Here is a 19447-nt window from a genome sequence, read left to right as displayed (position 1 = left end):
GAGTTAAACCCTGTATTTTCTGGCATTTCTGCCAGCAGCACATGCAATAAACCCTTCCCTTTCACTCAGTCCAAATTCACTCACAGACTTCAGCTTAAAGAATAAAATATACAAAGCATATTACCAAATCTAATCCTTTTTCCTCTTCTCATGCTCCTAAAAATAGACCAAGAGTGTTCCTAATGCAGAGATGTACAGGGGTGTGGTACACTATGATTCATCCATGTAAGACAGCAACAGAGGCATGGTAAAAATTCACTCTGCAGTTTTCATTTGCAAGGCAGGACAGGCAGAGGGGGCTTTGCTCCCTGTACCAGGTGATGACTCTTGCTTTCACTTACCCCTCGATCTCCAGTATATTTTTCCACAAATTTCCCGTAGTTGTAATAGTTGAAGGTGGGGTAGCCATCGACCCCCTCCTGCTTACACAGGTCATGATTCTGTCCTTTGGCACAGTCCACTGCAGCGTAGGCAATCTGAAACACAAGAGATCACACTCAGGCAGGAGAGAACAAAGCAAGAACCCATTTCATGGTGATGCTGCTGCAGCTTAGCCTTAGCACTGAGAGAGACCCAAGTCTTCTGCCAAACATGCAATGGCTTCTGTAAGGGCTTAGCTGTGGAGAGAGAGCAGAGGATGGTCATCTCCTGGCCTGTGCACGGCAGGTTCAACTCACAGAGCAGAAATCACCTTTGCAGCCTTCCCACTGAGCTCTGCGTTAGACTCCAAACAGGAAATCCAGAGGCTGGATTAATAAAACCAAATGCAGGCACACTGGTTACAGCTCTGTCATGCTGCAATATTTTTCCTCCACTTTTTTTAAGTGATGAATTTTAAGTCTTAAGTGATGAACAGTGACAGTGGCTTTGGTGATGGTAATGACCCACCTAACCCATCCTCATTCCCATGGCATTGCTAATGCTCAGAGAAGTTACCAAACATGGCTGGTCACTAATGCAGCCGGTTCACAGATTAATGATTTCTACTCCAAATAGCTTTTCTAAACTCCATGCAGTTCTTCCAAGGTCAGATAGGGATGGGTGAGAAGCCACAGCATCATCTACCAAGCACTGCATGTAGAGAGAAAGGTTCCTTGCTTACAATCTCAGCCTGGGTTTGTATTTCCTTTCCTGTCTTCTTCCAGGATTGTACATTATATGCAGCCATTAGCAAAGTGGGCTTTAATTCCTTTTTAAACCTCTAGATGCTACTGTCACACAGACAAACCCTGAGTAGGAGAGAGCCTGCCACACTTTCAGCCTATTGACAGTGGAGCAACACCCTCAGTCCCTGCCTGCTTCCACACAGGCAGGGCAAGGAAACACAGCCCCAGAGCAGCAGCTCGGAACATTCAATACTGACTCTGTGAAGTATTGAGAAGGGGCTGCCCTTAACAGTTCTGATGCTGAAACAAAATGTAATTCATAGGCTTCTACTCAAAGCAACTGAGCCCTGTGCTGTGATTTCTCCCTGACTGTTCCTGTGAGCAGCAGTTGGGGCTCTGCACGCAGGTGCTCACATAAGCTCTGCCTTCACAGCAAGCACGTTAAAGTACAACCTGTGTAAAGAAACCAAACAAATTAGTGGAATGACTTCTTGCAACTTTTTTGTGGGTTACAATTTATCAAGTAGCTAATTTCATAGCAGACACATCCTAATTTGAAATTTCCATTCCACAAGCCTCCTTCAAACAGCTGATCAAAATACCTTTTGCTTGCATGACTTTAGGGTTGCAGTTGAACTGTTCTTCCATAATTAAAAGATCACTTAATATTCCACAAAGCCCTCCCGTTTCATGGTGACACTGTCAAAATGGGAAAACCTGATCTCATTATCCTAGCAGTAATTAAAGAGATTGGCAAAGCCAACTTCAGTTAATTTCCTTGTTTTGTTTAGGCTTTGAAAGCCTGACAAGACAATTCTCAGTATGATCTCGCTTGGTCTGTCTTCAAGTGGAATGTACTAGATAAAGTGAACAGTGTTCTTACCTGAAATATCTGGTTTCTGATTTTAAACATTAATAAGGCTACTACAGAACCAGGACTCTTGAAAGCTGCTAAAAATATGTATGATCCTATTTTTTTTCTTTTTGTAAACACAAAGACTCCTACACATTCAGGGCCAATTTAAATGAAAGATTAGGAATAATAAACTGTAGAACAGTTTCATCTAAATATTTCTGCCTTCCTGACCTCATCAGCCAGCCAAAATTTAGAGCTCTGTTGGCTACTTCTGTGTAAAGAAAAGCTTAGAATGGAGACAAACTTTTATTTCATGACACAGCATGAAGTAGAAAGAATACCAGAAGTCCTGATTTCCTAAAAACTAGAATAAGTAAAATAATCTTTTTTCTCACTGCTGTAAAATCACACAGGGAGAGATTACAGCCAGAAAAAGGGGAAGGTATGCATGTGCTCATCCAGATCTTAGTAGCTGGTTTGAGACATTCAACTGTTGTAACTGATGACCCATCTGTTCTCAGTGTCTTGGAGATTAAAAAAATGAGTTTTTAGTACACTGGAAGGAAGAGGGAAGAAGGAAAAGCAACTCTCTTTATCTGTACCTCTGGAAATATCTAAGCTGGTACCGGCTGGAGCAAAGCATCCGATTTAACTTACAAAAGGATTTTGTGAGAACAGCCCGCAGTGAGGAGAGGGTGCAGTGCAGGAATGCAATGCTGTAAGCCACTGTTAACCTTGTTCAGAACATCTTCACCTGCTGCCTCAGAACAGATGACTCAAGGACGTTAAAGAGGTGGCTTCTTTAACGTGGCTCAGTAGCCTCCTTGAGACACAGCTCTCCTCTACAGCACATGCAAACCTAAGCTGGCCCATCTGTGCCTTAGTTGTGCACACAAAGATCCCAGTCTAAGTCTGTCCATGGCAGCCACATGAGCCCAGTGCTGTGTCTAATCCAACAGGTCTAAGAGCACATCTGGAATAGCAGCTGGGGGATGTGTCCATGGCCTGTCCCCTCTGCAATGCTCCTAATGCAAGCTCCCACACAGCCCCACCACTGCAGCCAGCATTTTGAGCCCAGCTCTTCAGAACACACAAGTTTGGTTATTTTTGCAGCCAGGGAGAGAAGAGGAACAGCGATTTTCAAAAGCCTTGTAACTCATAGAGACGTGAGCAAAATTTCATAGAGGAACATCTAATTCCTAAGGCTGTATCTGAGGCTGCATTCAATGCCTGCTGCCAACAGTGGCTGAGTAAGAGTACTTAGGAGAGCTTGAGTGATTACTTTAGAGTGGAAATGTTAAGGCAGCCTAAATATAGAGGTTGCTACCATCTCTGTGCACTCATTATCATAGCATCACAGTCCTAATTGTCTTGCCTGTCTCACAGCGGAAGATCAAATATAGTGCACTGAGAGAGGAGAAAAGTGATGCTGGAAAACACTTATAGCAAAACACACTTCTGGACTGAGGACCAATTCTCATCTCCATTCCATCAACTCCAGACAGCTGAACTCTCAGACTCACCAGAATTTCAGCAAAAAGCACTGATGCCCTTTGCTTCTTTCTGTTTGTGTTTTCATGGACTGTGAATACTGAGCTCCATTGCTGATAGAGAAGTGCTCTGTCACTCTGAATTCCTGCATGGCTCTACTGAAAGGCTGCATGTAAAAAGATGCAGAATCCTGGCTCAAGTGAGCAGTGATACACTGTAGGGAAAGTTTCCTCTCATTCTCAACTCTCTTAGCAACAGTCAGCTTTTCTGCTTCACTGGAAAAGGAAACTGAGTCAGGAAAAATAACAACCCAAAAAAAACCTCTCTCAAAATGTGGTTAAAGACTTCTGGAGAATATGATCCTCATATTCAACTATCAGCAACAAGTTACAGAGAAGTGCACTGGAGAGCACAGGTTAGCAAGACCTACATGCTCTGACCTGCAAACCCACTAAGTTTATTCAAGCAGAAACTGCAGACATATTAAGCATAAGACATCCGTAGTAGGTGTCCAAGAGCCAAGACACTTGGTATCACTTCTCACAAATTCCCGCTCATCAAGAGGGAAAAACCCTCTAAAAATATGTGAGAGAAAGAAACTCTGCTAACACTGGTCTAACATTTTTGAGTGTGTATATATATATATGTCCATTATGGAAAAATCCAGTGTAACAGCTTTCAGAAAGCAAGATTGATTTTAGGGAGATTTTGATTGTTAGGGCTAAAATTTAATTTCTTGAGCTTTCCTCTAACCAGAGGGGAAAATCTACTGAAAAAACATTTCAGGGAGAAAAAGCTGTGAGTGCTATATCTGCAACATGCACAAAACTCCACGGGATTATGGATTCTCTATAACCCAAAGCTCTGCTGCCTTAGATATTGACAACACATCATTATATACAAGTCCTTTCTCCAGAGCCAATGCTGTTCAGGTCTATCACCAGCCTGTTCAGGAGCTGTAGCAGGAATAGAAATGTTATCAAATGAAAAAATAATCAATGAGAGACTGTGGACCCTAAAGGAAGTTTCTTGAAGTATATCCAACTTCCTTACTTTTACAAGTAGTTCCATAACTGGTATGCACTCTATAATAATTAATAGTATCGGGTGAGTATGTACAGTAAAGCATAATAATGACAACAGCAACAACAGTAACCCACCAAATAAGTATGCATTTCTCCATAGTCAGGATAGGCTAATATGAGTCTAGAAACATCTGGGGCTGGAAAATACCTTTACTTGAAAAAGAAATCCTACAATGTTTTGTGGTTGTACCAAAAAACTGGGAGCTTAACTACAGAGTTGCAAACTTAACTCAGCATGGCAATAGACTGTGAGCAGTGTATGAGCAGCTCTGAAGAGCTCTGAGGAAATAGAGCATGGCATATTTGTCAGATGAAGAGGACTGATCACAAAAGCTGAGCTGTTGCGAAAACCAGAATTTTTCATTTAGGTGCTTCAGTAGAAGTGGAGCTATGCCAAAAATATGACCACTGATCTCCAGGTGCCCCAACTGTAACAGAAGGGTGATGCCTTATTTTGTTACTAAGTGTTAGAAGGAAAATGAAGTGCTGGCAGTATAATCTAATCATACACCAGAAATCACAGTTCCCTTCCAACAGATTTATGAAACAACTTTTTGCTTTAGAGGTAAGAAACCTCTTACCTCTTACAGGTAAGAAACACAATTACATTGAGCAGTTCAAACAGATGTGTAGAAAATTGAAAGTGGGATCCCTTGACCTTCCAGGTAACTCCTCCTTTCTGTTCTTAAAGCTTTCTTTTAACAGTTTGCCTCCCAGTCCCCACATGATGATCCAGTAAAAATAACCCCCTGCAATCCTAGCTGCTCTCCTGTTAAAATATGTACTGCCACACACTGGTTTATTGATTCAAGAAAATAAATCTCTGCTTGAGCTAATATTGACTTTTGTTATGAAAATTGAAGTGAATAGCTAACTGAATATTGATTTGAGAGAGGAACGATATTTGATAAGCTTAAAAAAAGTAAAAACAAAGTTGCAGCATGGAAATAAATGCTTCCAAACAACATTTTAAAAGTAGAATCAATTTCAGATGACAATTACCTGTTTACTAGTAAAAAAGTCTGTTGTTGCCAAATATCTTGAAAGCACCTGTAAGTAAGACAGATGTGCATTCTTCCCTATGATTGCTCCGTAGGTTTCTATTTATATCACCTGTTCTGGATCCTAACAGCAGTTAGGGACTGGTCTGCTAAAGCTTGCTGCAATTCAGCTACTGCTCTCAAAGTGAAAGGCCTTGCAAATGGGAGATTCATTATGAGTTGCCCTGGTGTGGCATGGCATCATTACAGGAGGTGCAGTTCATCAGCTGCTCTCAAAGCAGGCCTATTTGCAAAGGGGACATCCATTAGTACAACATGATGTACAGTGCTAACATCACCATATTTAATGAGTCTAATTAAAAAGAAATTCAGCACAGGCTTTTTAAGCAAACAGGGATCAAATTCCTTGCCAAACTAAAATATTATCTCATTTGGATAACTCTGTACAGTCATTTGGTTGGTATAATAATTTTAAACTGTGATTCACAATACACATTGGGGACCCACCAGTTTCAGTGCTGACTGACCCACTAACACCCAGCTCACCCCATTTGCTGCACCCTTTCCAGCAATTGCTGCACCCTTTCCAGCAATTGCTGCCACAGCTGTTTCTGTGGGAACTCACTGGAACCCAGCTGTGGTGCTGGGATTTGGGTCAATGCATTTGTACAGGAACAGTCTCTGTGAAAATGGGAAGATTGGTCAAAAAGCAGCTCCTTTGCAGGACTGCCAGAGATTTGTTACTGAGAGGCCTTGAAGAGTCAAGAGCTTTCCTTCAGCAAATCCAAACTGGAACACCACAAATCAGTTCCTTTGAGCTGAGCTTTGGGATCAGCCAAAAGGCAGAATGCAGATTTTTTTAAGGATTTAGTTTTCAAGAGAGACTGTGGAGCAGTTACTGAACATGCCTTCCTGCTCTTCAATCTGTTCAGCTAAGTGACAACCCTCACATTTGCATTTTCTGATGTTCACTGGTCAGTGCCAGAACTTGAGCTGTGGGGCACTGGCCATGGCCTTTTCCCTGGCAGCTGCATGCTACGGCCACAGCGCCCCAAGCTAAGAATGCTCCAGATGGCTTTTTTTTCCCACCTTTTTTTCCCTTTTAAATAACTGAAACAATATGCTCACTGCCACTGGAGTAGCCTTTCCACTGATCTGGCCCTACTGGCACTGAATTTATCCAGGAAGATGGAAAGACTGAAGGCTCTGGTTTGTGGGTCTCAGCCTGAGCCATGTTTTGAAGCAGCCACAGGATTGCCCCAGGCCAGCGAGCAGGCTGGGGATTCTGGCTAAAACCACCAGCAGTGATGTGGCCAATGAGAGCTGACATTTGGGGCCAATGTTCCAAGCAGTGCATTTTTAAACTCCAACTCCAGCAGTGCAGATGATGAAAAAGTACAGAGCATTACACACAGCCCCGGGGGAGAGGGGCTTCAGCGCCAAAACCAAGAGACACGTACTTAACAGCTTCAAGCTCTGCTCATCTTCAAAATTCCAATGTAAAGACTCAAAGTCTCCCAAAGGACACCTTTTAAGATACTATCTATAACCAATTCAAGACTGGAATGTTTTTGATTGTTCTTTGGCTTCTGCAGGATTAAATGTTTAATTAAAAGACCCTTCTTTTAAGAAGAAGATATATGCAAAAATACTGTTAAGTGAAAAACTTTCTCCATGGGGGAAAAAAAAGGACACTACTATAGAAATGAAGTAGTGAAAAGAATCTGCTACTTAAAATGAAAATTAGTAATCTTGCCCTGTTTTTGAAAGAATAAATACTTCCTTTCTCTTAAGCAGTGATTTTACCAGTTTGAAACCCTACAGAACTACAAATTAGTTTGAAGGCTCCGTCCAGTTTGAAACATGGAAATATGGCCTGTGCTGCTTGTGGGAACAGTGATGTGCCCTTCTAAAGTCTAAAACAGGTTTGTTTTCTTTTCCACAATGGCACAAACTGGCAGCAGGAAGCACCTTGGCAGGTTATAGCTGTACACAATTAAATAGGGGCTCCCAACATAATCAATCCCTGGCACTTTCGTAAGTCATTGGGGTGGAATAACACCATTCTCCCTAACTGCACACACCTCTTTAAAAGTGTACCAGCCTTAATATTCCCTACTGGCTCTCCTGTTCCAACTCATTACATTTTATATCTCCCCACTCCAGCCTTAAACTGAAGTCAAGAGTTGCAACCGTCAATCACTGCTCTGCTCCTGGAGTCCTTTCATAACCTGCACTCTGAAGGAAAAGCTTCCCAGGCCTGCACTTCCCACCACCACCCTCTACAACTAACTGTGGCATTATTCTGATTGCTTGTTAATACATCCTGGGGCTCTAATAAGCAAGTTCCACATTGTTTGGTACATTTGTTTCAGCTCCTCTGACCGAAATTTTAATGAGTTTAGGAAAGAGAGGCTTCGTTGGGAACTACCAGAAAAGTGGGAAAACAAGGATACTTTCTCAGAGATCTTGGAAACAAAGAAGTAACCAAAAGGCATCTGAGCAAACTAATTTACAGCAGTAGGAGAAACTAAAAGCTGCATGCCTGTGAATCTTCTGTGTGCCAGAGGGCAGAAGTGATGGACTAATTTATGCAGTCAGTGATACAAGAATGATTTGTTTCTTGTCAATCTGATGCATTCTCTGTGAGTTACAGAACAGATGAGAGAAAAGAAAAAAATTACAAAAATTCTTCTGTTATGGAGTACAACTGTTAAGTTGTTAAGATGTTGTCCAAATGTCCCTTAAACACTGACAGGCTCAGGGCACTGATCAGCTCTCTAAGGAAGCTTGTTCCAGGGGACTGTTCACCTTCTTGGTGAAGAAGTGTCTCCTACTATACAGTCAGAACCTCCCCTGACACAGCTTTGAATTATTCCCCCATGTCCTATCACTGGATTCCAGGGAGAAGAGCTCAGCATGTGCCTCTCTGTTTCCCCTCCTGAGGAAGGTGTAGAGGGCAATTTCTATAATAAATTACCAAATCTTTTTCTTGCCACACCTAAACACAAAGCAATTTTGTAGGTGGAACGAATTCAGAGGTTAGAATGAAATACTGAAAGATATCAAACAGGTTCCTAGCTAGTTATATGGTTAAATCCAGGGGCTCAAGTGTTTTTTTGGGTTTTTTTAAATCCTAGATCTCCATGTGCTCAGTGAAAAAGTGGTTCAGCTGATGCAAGGAAATTACCCAGTGTGATTCAGCCATTGAACGCATTTTCAAGGCTGAAGCATCAAGGTCGTAGAAGAGCATCCTGGGCTCAAGTCAGCCAATTTACAGAAATACATTTTATTTTGTAAAATGCAAGCAAGGATTAGTTAGTTATGTGATTGAGAGCCTCAGGACAACTTGTGGTTTCTCTACATGCACCCCAACAGCTGATAAAAGTTGAAGGGGAATGGAGATTATACGAATTATATTTATTTAATCCCCCAATGAGAAAGAATTGTGTTTCATACAAAGACTTCAACATAAAAGACAGCAAATTAGGCAAAACAGAACAGGTTGGAAGTATAACTCAATTTGACCATAAAAGATAAAACCCCTGTGATGCAGATACATTTCCTTTAGTGTAACAGCAATTTTATCTACAAACCTATTACCTTATCAATAATCAAAGCCTATAAAGTACAAAATACGGAAAATATTCTTAAATATCACAGAAAAAATTAACAGCAAGTTACCTTGCGATCTTCTTTGAAGACTTCAGCAGCAGTTGTGAAATGTGGAATGGCATTTTTACAGTGAGGACACCCTGTTTGACAAAGGAAGAAAAAGACATAATAAACTTTAGTTGTAGGAAAGATACTGGGACAAACTCAAGACACAAGGTGAGTCAGTGGAAAATTTGAATTAAAAATCGCTCTAAACAGGAGCTCTCCAGTTCTGGAATGAGCAGGACAAAATGTGTGTCAGCTACACAAAAGTAAACACATGTTTAAGATCCCTGTGACTTCATGGAGTTTAGGTGTACGTTTACAGTTATGCAACATCCCATAACAGGGGCCACAGTGCAGGGGCCTTTTCTCCATCACCAGCCCCCTAAGAGCACTTCCAGAGCACCAGCCACAGACACACCATTGCCCTGCTCTGCACCTCCTGGTATTGCCAGGTAGGTTTTTACTGCTGTGGCCCAACTAGATTTGGGCATGGAAATAAAGACAGCACAGCTGGGAACAGGAGGCTGGAAGGTGGAAAGGAAATTGCTGGGAGCATTTATAAGTATTTGGAAAAGGCCTGTGTTAAAGCCAAGCCATTGGGAACATAAGGGAGGGGAAGAGAAGCAAGTGCAATAGGCCAGACATCTTTCACGGATGGAGAGCAGATGTCCAGTCTCAGGTTAGGGTGACTGCTGCTGGCTTTCCTGGAGACCTTCCTGCTGTTCACCACAGCTGGGCAACCCCTGAAGAGTTTTACAGACATTGCACACAGGAACCCCAGAGCTTTGTATGGGAGATGGGCTGATACTTCTTTGTACACTGCAGCACTGAACAAAAGGCCAGCTAATCCCTTGCTTAAATACACACTGATTTGACTCAAACATTTCAGAAGTCACGGAAGGGAAATTAGAACTGCTCTCTTGATTCAAGGTTCAGATATGAGTGCTCTCAATTCAGAAGCAATGTCTACAAATTTTTGTCTATGAATAATCTAAACTCCTCTCAAAACATCATTACTATACTAAGTAAGCCTTTGAAATGGAAAGTACCTGCATATGTGTAACAAATTACTTTTTTTCAGACCCAGCACAAAGGTTGATCCCAAGCAAAGACTCAAGACACTATTTTTTGCTTAGATGCACATTAAGAGAGGAATGGACACACTTCAGTCAAGCCTCTGTAATGCTGGCAAAGAAGTCCATCTCGCTATTATTTCTGGGTAGGAACAGAAAAATCCCAAATGAGTTGCTCAGAAGCAGCAATTACAGATTATGCTACTGTTGTTTACCAGTATTTTACATGATGAACAAGTGTCTGTGTTACTTTAAAATCAGGAGTGAACAAATACCCTCTTAGGAGACTTGCAGCCACCCTCCTAAGCTATGCTCACTCCTTCAGCTGAAAAATACTATCTCTTTCACAAGAAAAATAGTATCTATGCATATACAATGCACACTCCTTTCCACAAAGGAAAGGCTGAATACCCCTTCCACTTCACCAAAACATAACTTCACTGCTTACATGCACTGCTTTGAATTCTAGAGCATTTCTTTCTTCAGAATAGGATTCTGAAAGCACTGCAGTGACACACCTGTGTAAATACACTGAGAGTCTGCGCAGTAGCTAAGAATACCAGAAAGTCAAGGGGATGTTTCCTGGGAAACTGAGGCACTTCTGTAAATCCATCTTAATGGCTTCAAACTCTGTATGCAGCACGATGGCAGCTGTGTTTCAGTGGGAGACAGCACAGTGTTCTACAGCTTGCAAACTATTAACCTTGTTGAGTTGTTCAGCACTTGCCTGGAAGAAAATGGTCATGAAAGAAAAGGAGGAGGAGGAAGAAGAGAAGAAAGAGGAGGAGGAGGCTAGTGTTTCAGGCTGCTCCCACGTCCATCAGCCCACTTTGGTGACCCATTTTCTCTCTTAGCACTTGCCTGGCCTGTCTGCCTGATACTGAAGAGCCTGCAGGTCAAGCCTGCACCATAACAAATCTTGGTTAATTTCCTGTACTGTGGGGGGATTGCCTCGGTTGCCTTGTTAACACTGCTCTACACAAATAAATCAGAACTGGTGACGACATCTAAGAAGAATTTCAGAAACAAAAAATGGATAAAAATCAGGCACCTCTAAAACAGGAACACTTGTTCTTAACTACATGCTGCAGTTTTTCTGGAAAGCACTTCCAACTGTTACACTAAAACATAAAGGCTCTTAAAAACTTAAACCTTTCAGGTTCCCTTTTTTGCTTGTGATCTTGAGCTTGAAATTTAGGTTTCACCCAAGAACATCTTGTAAACCCTCAATAAAAGATATTTCAGGACAGTAAGGCCTCTCTCAAAGCCCCTAGAGAAGTTGTAGCAGGCAAGAGCTCTTCATGAGCCACATTCTGCATGAAAATGGGAACACAAATAACAAGCATATTCTTCCACACAAAATACCAAATCCAATACCAAATCATGAGAAGTTACCTTCATTTACCCATCTGAAGCTCCATCCCTCCTCCCTTCACTTCTCCCTTGGCCCAACCTCCTTTCTTTACTGCACTGTGCTCACAGAACTAAAACACAACCATATGGCTTTTGGCAGAGCTGCCTCCAAGTCCAGTAGGCATTTTGTTAGCCTTGGACATCCATCCACAGAACAGATGTGAATGCTACACTGAATTCCCAAGGAGTTTCAAGGAGTCACTGAAAAAGGGGGAAGGAGCACATCATATGGAACAGCAGAACTTCATCTGTTACAACTTAGAAGGATTGCCAAATGCAGCAAACATTTGGAAGTCACCCAACCCAGTCATTCTATTTAAAGCACACATGCCAAAAAAAATAAAAGCAGAGGTTGATGTCTTCATTTTGACAGACGGAAAACTTGTTCTCCCCATTCCCTCTTCACACCCACTATCACACATTTATTTTAAGTGTTAACACTATCTTCTAGATTCGAAAGTGCAAGGAAAGGAAATGTACTGAGCACAGTACATGAGGATAGGAAGTGTGCAGCCTCCTTACAAAGGAATTTTCAGATGGGCTGCAATGGAAAGAGATTAAATTGGTGGCATACGAAGGTGTGGATAAGGTGTCAAGAACCAAAAGGTCCTGCCCCTTCTCAGTCACTATGGACTAAACAAATTGGAAAATTCATTTTAGTTTAATAATTTGGATCCCATGGTAAGCACACAGACTTCCTGCAAGGACAAGAAGTAGACTTTTTAACTGAGCAGCATTGAAAAGCAGCACTTCTGGGAGCAGAGCCCTCTAACACAGATGCAGGGCTTTGCTTTAACAATTCTCTTTTTTCATTTTTACAACAGTGTCAAATTTGATCTCAACAGGGTTAAGAGCAGATGTGAACTTAACAGTAATTTCCTGTGCCTGACTTGAGAAATGTGAAAAAACTTGCTCCTGAAATATCCAACCTTTCCACAGGATCCAGTACTGGCACTGAAAACCTCTAATCATTCCTGCACATCTCAAGATAACTCCATTTCCTACTGCAGAAACACAGTTGCATCACCGGGTAGGAAAACAAGAGAACTTGACATCTCAGGCACATGCAGTAGCATGTGCTGAGGCCATTCCCTGTTCACAATCAGCAAACAATAAAGCTTCAATAGACCTCTAGTCAGGCACTCAGCTCTGTGCTCAGAATTTGGCTCTGTGGAGGACTCCCCATACAGTCCCTGGTGGCATCTGCTCTCCCTGACCTGCCGGGGCACAGGGGCTGCCTGCTTAAATCACAGGTCCCAAACAGCTGCAGCTGAGGAGTTCTGAAGTTCTCTTTGCCCTTGTACTACAAATTTAAAAATGTACACAAACCCAGTATTTTCTACAAGGTTTTTCTCCACCATTCATGTTGTAAAGTTGGTAGGAGATGTGGTACAGTCACAGCAGGCACCATCACATTCCTCACCTTGAAAACCAAGTAGTTCTCAACTGAGCCAGTACATGAGAAATATGGTTTCTGTGGGAAAAATTGAAGAGGAATAGCTGATGAACAGCAGACGAGGGAAATCAAGCAAGCAAGCAAGCAGGCTTCACTCAGAGCCATTATCACTGAGGGGAGAGGGAGTCAGATTAAATCTCCTCTAATTAGAGAGGCATTTAAAGGAAAGCTACTGGGTCTTTAGGGAAATGCAGTGATGGAAAATATATAACCCAGCTTGTTTTCCACGGACTGGATTTACTGATAGCAGGAATAGCCTCAAGGTACAGCACCTTCTCAGGGTATCTTTGAGGAAAGACCCAAGGAGCCACCACTGGTTTGGGCACAGAAGGGGCTGGAACTTCATTCTTGTGGAAACACTGGTTTGAGGACTGCGAAGAAGTAAAGAACTTCAGGGTTGAGCTGGATGTGATTTCCAGAATGATGCCACAACACATTAGTTGCATGATGCAAAACAAAGATAGCACATGGGGTAATAGAAAAACTTAATTATGTGCTCACATCATCTTGAGAACTGATTTTTTGAGCTTTAAATAAAAAGAAGACTAAGGAAAAAATAATATAAACCCATTTTTCAGGTACAGTAAGAATAACATAAAATTGATATGATGTGGTAGCAATTTGATAATTTTTCAGACATAATAATACCTGTGAAAACATTTTCCATAATTGCAGGGTCCTATGGGATACAGAAGGGATGCAAAGAGGGTTTCAAAGCAGTGGAACAACCTAATGAATAACCTACATGTCTTTATCGTGTTCAAATGGAGAATTTTTCATTGAACACAGCTTCTTTTTTTTAACCAATGAATTGCTTAGAGATGATAGTGAGTCGAAAGTAAAACTTAAAGAGATTCTTAAAACTTCAGTGCACAAAGGTATTAGGACCAGATGGCAATTCTAAAGATGTCTCGAGAGTAGTGCATGAAACAGATGCACCCTGTTGTACAAGAGTCACCTCATTACATTTAAAATAAAATTGTGGCAAATTTTCAGAACTGCCTAAAGGAATCAAGTCCTCTTTCCAAAAACACAGTTTTCTACTTGTTTAAATATGAAAAAACATCTTTAGGTTAAGTTACTTCATGCTTTGTTTAATTTGAAATTACAAAGCCCAGTGATATAATATAACCTCTCTACAGCTGAACATACAAGGTTAATTCAGTTTCCTTAGAAGAGAGGAAGCTGTATTAGCATAGCACATAGAAGAAAGGTGAAGCTGCTTTTTAATGAATATAAATCAAAAGCTAACAATTTGTAAAAAATAGATAAAGCAAGCAAATGGACATCAAAGCAGTACCTACAGTCAGCAGAGGTAATAATGATGTTTTAAGTATATAAGGGGCTTTAAACGTATTAGAAGCAAAAAAATTCAAACAATGCTAGCAATATAGCTTTGAAAGAAAATGATGGAGTTGTCAAAATGAACTTCACTGAATATATAAGTTAAAATAGTAAGCAGATGTGGAGAGGGCCTCTATGCCTGGCATCTCTGAAGTGCTGTTTGCAGTTCTGGGCCCACAAATCAATGAATTCAAACTGGAGGGAGTTCAGAAGACCCGTAAAAAAACCAACAGAACTGAAAAGCGAGTTTCATGGCAAAGGGACTCAGGAAGCTTGGTGTGTCAACAGCTTAAACCCAAAGATTAAGAAGTGATAGAAATCGAGAAAAGTCAGTCTCTAAATTTCATTGTAACGAGCTATTCAAGCTGGGTGCCAAAGACTGAGTAAGCTCCAGAGCTGGTTGCGTGCTGAAGCCAGTCAAATTTAGATGGAAATTCACATTCCCTATCACTAGTGATTTTTAATCTGAAAGGAAATGGTTTTGTAAAAGAGATGCTTTCACACAGTGGCTCTCGAGCTGATCAGAAGACAGCTGTCCTTGACTTGCATCGCTGAGCTGAGATGCTCAGCAGTGACATGGTCTGCCCGTGCTCAGGGCACCATCTCCGAGCGGCCGGAGCTGCAGGAGCCAGCACTGCCCGTGGGTCAGGCAAGGACGACAGCCCCTGCCAACCTAACCTGAGCATCCCAACTAGAACACTACAGCAGCACTGACTGGGCATTTTGCCTTCAGAAAGCACTACCTTATACCTTCTGCCCATCAGTAACACGTAATGATTTATAACCCTTCCCGTGTTGTTGTGCGTGCTTTTAGCATCTCATACGTAATCAAATCCTGATAAATAAAGTCACAAAGTGGTGTGCATATATTTTACATGAGGGTTTTTTAAAGGAGAGAGTTTAAACACGCACACATTTTAATGTAGACTGCTTTCATATTAAATACACTAACATAAACTGTCAGTACTTTCATAACAAAGTCCTGGCCAACTCCTTAGAGGAGATCTGAAAGCCCAGTGATTTGTGAGACCGTGGCATTTGTGCTGTCTGTGCTCTACCCTCAGCACAAGAAAGGGCTCTGCTCCCCCCTCAGCCCCCGGCTTCCTTTAGTACCTCTCAACGGGTGATCTCAAATGCTTTAACTAATATCAATTAATTACCCTTCAAATTGCTCCTAAGAGAGACAGACGTGATTATCCCCCTCTGTCATTACATCCAAGGTTAAACAGAGTCAGGAAGAGGTTAAGTGACTCTCAGGGTTCACAATCCTGCCTGACAGGGAGCCAGGTTGTAAGGTGCTGACTCCATTTGTTCAGCTGTGAAACCATAAGGGCCTCAGAGGGCTCAGCACGTGGCAGGATGGAGCCCTCAGCATGCAAAGTGCAGAGCAGAGAATGACTTTCCAATTCCCCATCTCTGCTTGAAATCATCAGCGTTTAAACAACAGGGGTAGATAGTGCCCTCTGTTACTGGCTTTTAAATGACTGCAATTCTAAGCAAGTGCAAGCAGCAGCTCTGCACAGCTATCAAAGCCAGCCCGGGAGCTTGTACACCACAGAGTCAAGCAAAGCCTGTTTCCACTTCAAGAGTTCCAAGTGATTAACTAGAATTAAAACCAGAATATTACTTGGTCAATCAAGGAAAGACAGGCCACAGACAGTAATTGCACAGATAAGAGCTGGAAAAGGGTATACTGCTTAAACCAATGCAATTTGTGTGGCTACAGGAGTTATGGAATCCACAGGCAGATTTGAGAAAGGCATTTGGAGATGTAACTGAAAGGTTAATTAATTTTGTTTTACCAGTAGAGAACTGGAGGGCTTTTTATTGCATATCTGGACCCAAAGCTCACTTGATGACATGAGCTGACACCATAGAATAATCATATCTCTAAGACATTAGTAACTGAAAGAGGTGACACGTCCTTTGATTTGAAAAATGTTATGAGGTTTTCAGTTAAGCATCAGGTGAATCAAGCCTTGTCTGACTACTCTTAACAACAGGTAAACTACTCCAAATTTCACAGCCTGCTGGTAGATTTTGTTGAGTTTTTCCCAAGCTATCTGAACTCTTATTTTGTAACACCTTGGAGGTATACAAATGAGACAAAACATACAAAACCCAAATTATTGGGAAACCATAGCCATGAGATATGAACAACTGCAACAGGTCAAATTGCAGAAGTGAGGAGAGTAGAAAGACTCAGCACAAAACTCCTGGACTGTTTCATCCACTACAAAAAACAAGGATATGACTGACTGCAGTGAATTACAAATGACATGCCAGCACTCAGCATTTGGTAACAAGCAATCCTTTGAGTTGGAAAGCTATACAGCAACTCACCTCGGGACTGAAAGGGTATAAAGGTCTACAATTACACCCAAAACATACCTTTGTGCCAGTTCCAGCAGACCTCCATTTTCCACTGTGCCACTGGTCTGTGTAGCTTGAACAAAGCTGGCAGCAGCAGTTAACCAAGCCAGCATCAGCCCTGGTTAACTGCAAACACGGTCATAGAGCAAATGAAATAATTTTGCCATTTGACATGCCAGTGGACACCACTAATTGAAGACATGCTGCTGAGTTAGCAACAGTCAGCAGAACACTGGAATTTCAGCTGTGCTAATGCTTAAAAGGAGCTCCTGTCAGACAATGTTACACATCACCAAAAAAAGCATTTGTCTTATTGGAAATGGGTTTCGTGACAGTGCATAAGGATGGGTGGCATGCTCATAATCTCCTAATGTGGCCACAGTGACACTGCACCAACATAGCTGTGTGTCTGTGAGGAGAGAATTCCACAGAGCAAGGCACACACTTCCCTCCTCTTCCCTTCTCACGAGCTGGAGCTGTTTATATACAGGCAATATTCTGCACACCAAATCAAGCAGCTGTAACATTTTAGAGTTACAAAACAAGAGGAGCTGGATCACCCCAACAACTTTTAGTTTACTGTCACCACTCCACCACAGCCACTGCGAGCACTTTGTGTTTGTTATGCACGGTCTGGGGAAGTGCAGCTCAAACCATTCTCTCGGCACTAATTAATCTCCTCAGCACAAACAATGGGGCTAAGAGCAGTTCTGCCAGCCTGATTGCAGAGACCACTCTATGAATTCATCCTTTATCAAACCCAGCCTGTTAAGGGGCTCTGTGGCATCAGCACTATTTACACCGAAAGGAACACACCTCGGTAATGCACCTGTAACAAGAGCACCACTGATGCAGGAGGGAAAGCAGTTAGTGGCAGAGCTAACATCAAAATTCTGCAGTGCCAGCCCACACAGGACTTACAGCCTCATTATCAGAGGGTCCAGACATTGCCTCGCTCAGTCAACAACCAGAAAATCCTTCCTGCAAGGTTTTTTGCCTTGAAAGGGATTCTTTCTGTTCAGCATGTTTTTAATAATTTTTTGATAGCTTAAGCTTCATTTATAAACATGCACATTTTGTTCAGGCTCTTTGATACAGCCCCCTAATCAAAACTTAACAAGATGTGCTTGCAAGTGACAGGAAAACCTCTTGGTGGGAGCCAGTCTGAGGCCATCGTGGGACACTAAATTCATCTGTGCTGCTGCTTTGCTCTGCACATCTGAACTCATAAATTCAACTGTCGTGTATGTTCTCCCTCTCTGTGCATAGTTCACACAGAACAATGTCACCCAAGTCTGCTGAGTGACCCAGCAGTGACCCAGACTGCTCATCTCAGGCCCAGCAGCCACAGGCTGAAGCCTCACATCCAACAGAATTTGCCATGTTTTCCTACAGCAATGCAGCTTAACCAAAACACAGCATTAACTCCCCAAAACTGCCTGTGCAAAGGCTGAGATATGGTGCAACCAGCTTTGGCCAAGCTTCCTCCAAAATTAGGAAGGATGAAAAGGAAACACTTCCTTCAGAAGTGCTTCCTTCAGAAGAGCTTTTTGATGACAGCTTGGGTCCCAGGGAGGGAGGAGCACACTGCCCTCCTGGCTGTCAGCATTAACAGCTCGAAGCCATGAGCCCCCCTGTGCCCAGAGCGTGACCCACCCTGGCAAGGACTCTCAGCCAAGTGCTTCTTGTCATTGGATATTCCTTGATGCGTAACTTGGACAGAAGAAACCAAGCAGTTTTTGTTGTGAAAACACAGAGGAGCAGCAGACCAGGATACAGAATAATTAAAATCTTGAACAAACTTTGTGGGTAAAATGAATGCAGGTTTGCCTAGTTCTCAGCATTTTATGGGTTCCTGATGAAACACACAGGGATGGGCACAACTCTTTTAGTCAGATCCCTGTCTGATTTCTTACTGCTGAGCAAAGTCCTACCACTTACTTCTTAATGGTGGCCAGGAGTTGACCCATCAGACAGCAATGATGGCAGTATTCCTGCTTTACTCTCTTTGTTTTACATCAGAACCAGGTTCCATCTCCCACAAAAACCTTAGATCAACACACAGCCTTTTAATGGCTCCAAAAGCATCCTAAAGTCTTCTTGGACTTTATCAGATGCAACACAAATTAGGCACCTTTATTCCCTTCTTCCAGCCCTGAAAGAAAAACCTACAAAAAAGTGTAAGTGAAGAACCAAAGAGGCTGATTATCTCTAACTGCACACCCTCTTGCAGCAGTACAGCCACTTGCTCCATCCAAAAACACTTCATTAAAACCATCCTCAGGATGGTTTACTGCTGGGTGTTCTCTCAGTACCCCTGTGGGTCAGGCTTCACCAGAAAATAACTTTTTCCAGCTGATGAAATTAATTACTAGTGAAGTGAAAGTTTCACTGCTGAACACAGAACTGGAAATCAACTCCCAGCAAAGCATTTTTAAAAATATCCATTCTGTGAACCCTATTGAGTCCCACAAATAGAGGCCATTTGGCAATTCAATAACATTGGCAACTGCCCCCCTTACGAGCCATTAAAACTGAGCACTTTCTCCCAACTACTTCCCATTGCTGCTGGAAGTCTTTATTTTTTAA

The 19447-nt window shown here is 42.1% G+C and overlaps 1 protein-coding gene across 1 annotated transcript in view; it reads right to left on the bottom strand.

The window, feature by feature from the left end:
• PDIA5 (protein disulfide isomerase family A member 5) overlaps positions 1–19447 on the bottom strand; it is a 98099-nt gene that overhangs the window by 3382 nt on the left and 75270 nt on the right. Inside the window, exons 15-16 of the mRNA XM_036386670.2 lie at positions 9224–9294; positions 342–476 (exon numbers count right to left, since the gene is read on the bottom strand). Of these exons, the coding sequence (XP_036242563.1) occupies positions 342–476; positions 9224–9294 (206 nt within the window). The remainder of the gene's footprint in view (positions 1–341; positions 477–9223; positions 9295–19447) is intronic.

The sequence above is a fragment of the Molothrus ater genome, chromosome 7, assembly GCF_012460135.2.
Source record: "Molothrus ater isolate BHLD 08-10-18 breed brown headed cowbird chromosome 7, BPBGC_Mater_1.1, whole genome shotgun sequence".
Lineage (NCBI taxonomy): Eukaryota > Metazoa > Chordata > Aves > Passeriformes > Icteridae > Molothrus > Molothrus ater.
The sequence above is the reverse complement of the archived record's forward strand: the minus strand, read 5'-3'. Positions and strand labels throughout refer to the sequence as shown.